The sequence below is a fragment of the Asparagus officinalis genome, chromosome 7 (assembly GCF_001876935.1).
Source record: "Asparagus officinalis chromosome 7, Aspof.V1, whole genome shotgun sequence".
NCBI classification, from domain to species: Eukaryota; Viridiplantae; Streptophyta; class Magnoliopsida; order Asparagales; family Asparagaceae; genus Asparagus; species Asparagus officinalis.
In genome coordinates, this window is record NC_033800.1 from 31,776,141 (window position 1) to 31,779,093 (window position 2,953).

General features: G+C 29.2%; 1 protein-coding gene across 1 annotated transcript in view; it reads left to right on the top strand.

Annotated features, from left to right (window-relative positions):
- Positions 2,320 to 2,953, top strand: part of LOC109848411 (H/ACA ribonucleoprotein complex subunit 4-like) — a 2,101-nt gene continuing 1,467 nt past the window's right edge. The window contains 2 exon segments of the mRNA XM_020417883.1: positions 2,320 to 2,950; position 2,953. The exon segment at position 2,953 is cut by the window's right edge and continues 1,467 nt beyond it. Coding sequence (XP_020273472.1) covers positions 2,395 to 2,950; position 2,953 — 557 coding nt within the window. The 5' untranslated portion in view covers positions 2,320 to 2,394.

Sequence of the window (2,953 nt, forward strand, 5' to 3'; positions counted from 1 at the left end):
ATAATAAATAAAATATCTTATATAATAATATAATAACATATTAAATATCAATATTTAATATGTTAATAATGTATTATATAATAATAAAATATAAATAAAATAATAAAAAAGTTATTGATAATAAATAATAATATAATAATGATATAATAATATACTATACAATAGTATAATTGCTATAATATTATTAACTTTTTAATAAATAAATTTTAATAAAGTAATAATTATTAAATATTATATAATAGTAACATATTTAATAATAACATAACAATATAATAATATTATTATAATAACATGTTGTATAGTAAATGTAATATAATATATAAAATATTAATATATTATGTAATAAATAATATAATTTATTATAATAAAAAAATATAATTAATAATAAAATAATTTATTGCTAATAAATCTTAATATAAAAATTATATATTCATAATATAATAATATTTATTTATAACATAAATACTAATATATTTTTAAAGTACTATTAATAAACTCTAACATAAAAACTATAATATATTATATAATATTAAAATATTTATACTAACATAATTTATTGCTAAAATATGTTAATGTAAAAATAATATATTCATAATACCTATTTATATATATCATAAATTACTAATATATTATTAAATTACTATTAATAAACTCTAACATATTAAAAACTATAATATATTATATAATATTAAAATATTTATAATATATTAATTTATTAATAACATACTAGTAATAACATAATATTAACATTATTAATAATATTATATTATATGAATAATAGTATAATATTATATTGTATTAATAATAGTATAATATTATATTATATTAATAATAGTATAATATTATATTAGTAATAAATAATATTATTATAAAAATATTAATATAATATACAAAAATAACAAATTGATATAACAAAATAATTAAATATATAATTATTTGAAAATAATAAGTAATAATAATAATTATAATATAATATAACTCAATAAAGTACAATATAATATTATAATACACTATACAATATTATATTACATTACATTTAATACTTATAATACTATAATAATATAAACTAAATATTATAACATTTTATTTATAATATATTTTATAATAATTAATATATAATATATTAATAATATGTTCAATACTAATGTTATAATGGGTCAAACTAGTGTTGACCAAAAACACTTAACACGGTGTTTTGAAAACATTTTAAGGGAGAAACACAACACTATGATGTTTTTTTACAAAAACACAACAAGAAAACACCATGATATCCAAACAAAGCCTTAGGTGTTTGTTTGCGTATAGGCGATTATAAAAGTGAAATGCGCAAAAGTCAAACGTAAGATTTTATGCAATTTTGACTTTCCCTAGAAAAATGATGAGGTCAAATGAAAGAAAAAAAATTGTGGAACACCTAAGCGAGTTTTATTGTATCTACTAATAAATCATATTTTTCCTATCGCTCTTTGTGATAACAAAACGGAACAAAAAGAGTGAAACTATTACATTATTTGCCACCTCAGTCTTCCTTTTTATTATTTTCTTACCATCCAAATAAAATTTTATAAAATAGAAAGTAATAAGAAAATACTTGATTGGGAAAGTATTTTGTGCTTTATCCTTGCGTTTACCCCTTGTTAAGCATACCTGAAGCTTTTCTGGCTAAAGGCTAAAGCCCATAAAAACATGCACGCAATCACCCTATGCCCCTAAAAGCCCACGACAAACCATCGTAACATCCAGACTCTCCTCATAAAACCCTAAACCTTGCACGATTGCAAGACTTATATGGAAAATGTATTTTCAATACAATCATTATCTTAGTTGAAAAGCATTTGTGTAAAAGCTATGCAATTTGGAAATAAAGGGGCAGATGATTTTTCTTTTTGAATTTGAAGAAGTGTCTAATGAGAAAACATATTACTTTTTATTTTTTATTTTTTTATTTTTGGAGATGATAACTTTTGCCCAATAAAAAAACATTTCCTATTGCAAACTAAACAAGTGAAATACAAATCCGATCGTAGTGTTTTACATATACGACTACATTTCGATCCAGCAAGAACAATTCCTTACTTCAGCTGCTTCGTGGCTACACTCTTTTTCTTTTCTTTTCTTTCTATTTTTTTGCAAAGAAGCAAGGGGAAGAAAATCAGCCAGGAACAGATAATGATGATGGCATTTTGAATCCAGCCCAAGTTCCTATCTGGGCTTGGGCGGAACTCCTCGGCCCACGGAGATATAAGAACCGCAATCCCGAACCCTAGAACCCACCACGAATCACTGTAAGATTCGCACTCCACTCCTTAAACCCCCCCTTTAAAGCCCTACTCCCGTCGCCGCCCCCCATTTTTCTCTCCCCCCCACAAAAACCCTAACCCTAAAACCCTAGCCATGTCGTCGTCCCCTCCCTCCCTCACCTCCGAGAAGAAGAAAAAGAAGGACAAGTCCAAGAAATCCCAGCCCACATCCGACCCCGAAACCCAAACCCTAGCCCGGACCGACGACGAAGACCCCTCAACCAGAGATTTCCTCATCAAGCCCCAGTCCTTCACCCCGGCCCTCGACACCTCCAAATGGCCGATCCTCCTCAAAAACTACGATCGCCTCAATGTCCGTACTGGCCATTACACCCCTCTCCCGACTGGGTTTTCCCCGTTGAAGCGCCCGTTGCCCGAATACCTCCGTTACGGGATCATCAACCTCGATAAGCCCTCCAACCCTTCGTCTCATGAGGTTGTTGCTTGGATTAAGAGGGTTCTTCGCGCCGAAAAGACGGGCCACAGCGGGACCCTCGACCCGAAGGTCACCGGAAATCTCATCGTCTGCATCGACCGGGCGACCCGGCTTGTTAAATCCCAGCAGGGCGCGGGAAAGGAGTATGTTTGCGTTGCGAGGTTGCATGATAAGGTTGCGGACGTCGCTAAGGTTGCCCGGGCGCTCGAGACCCTGA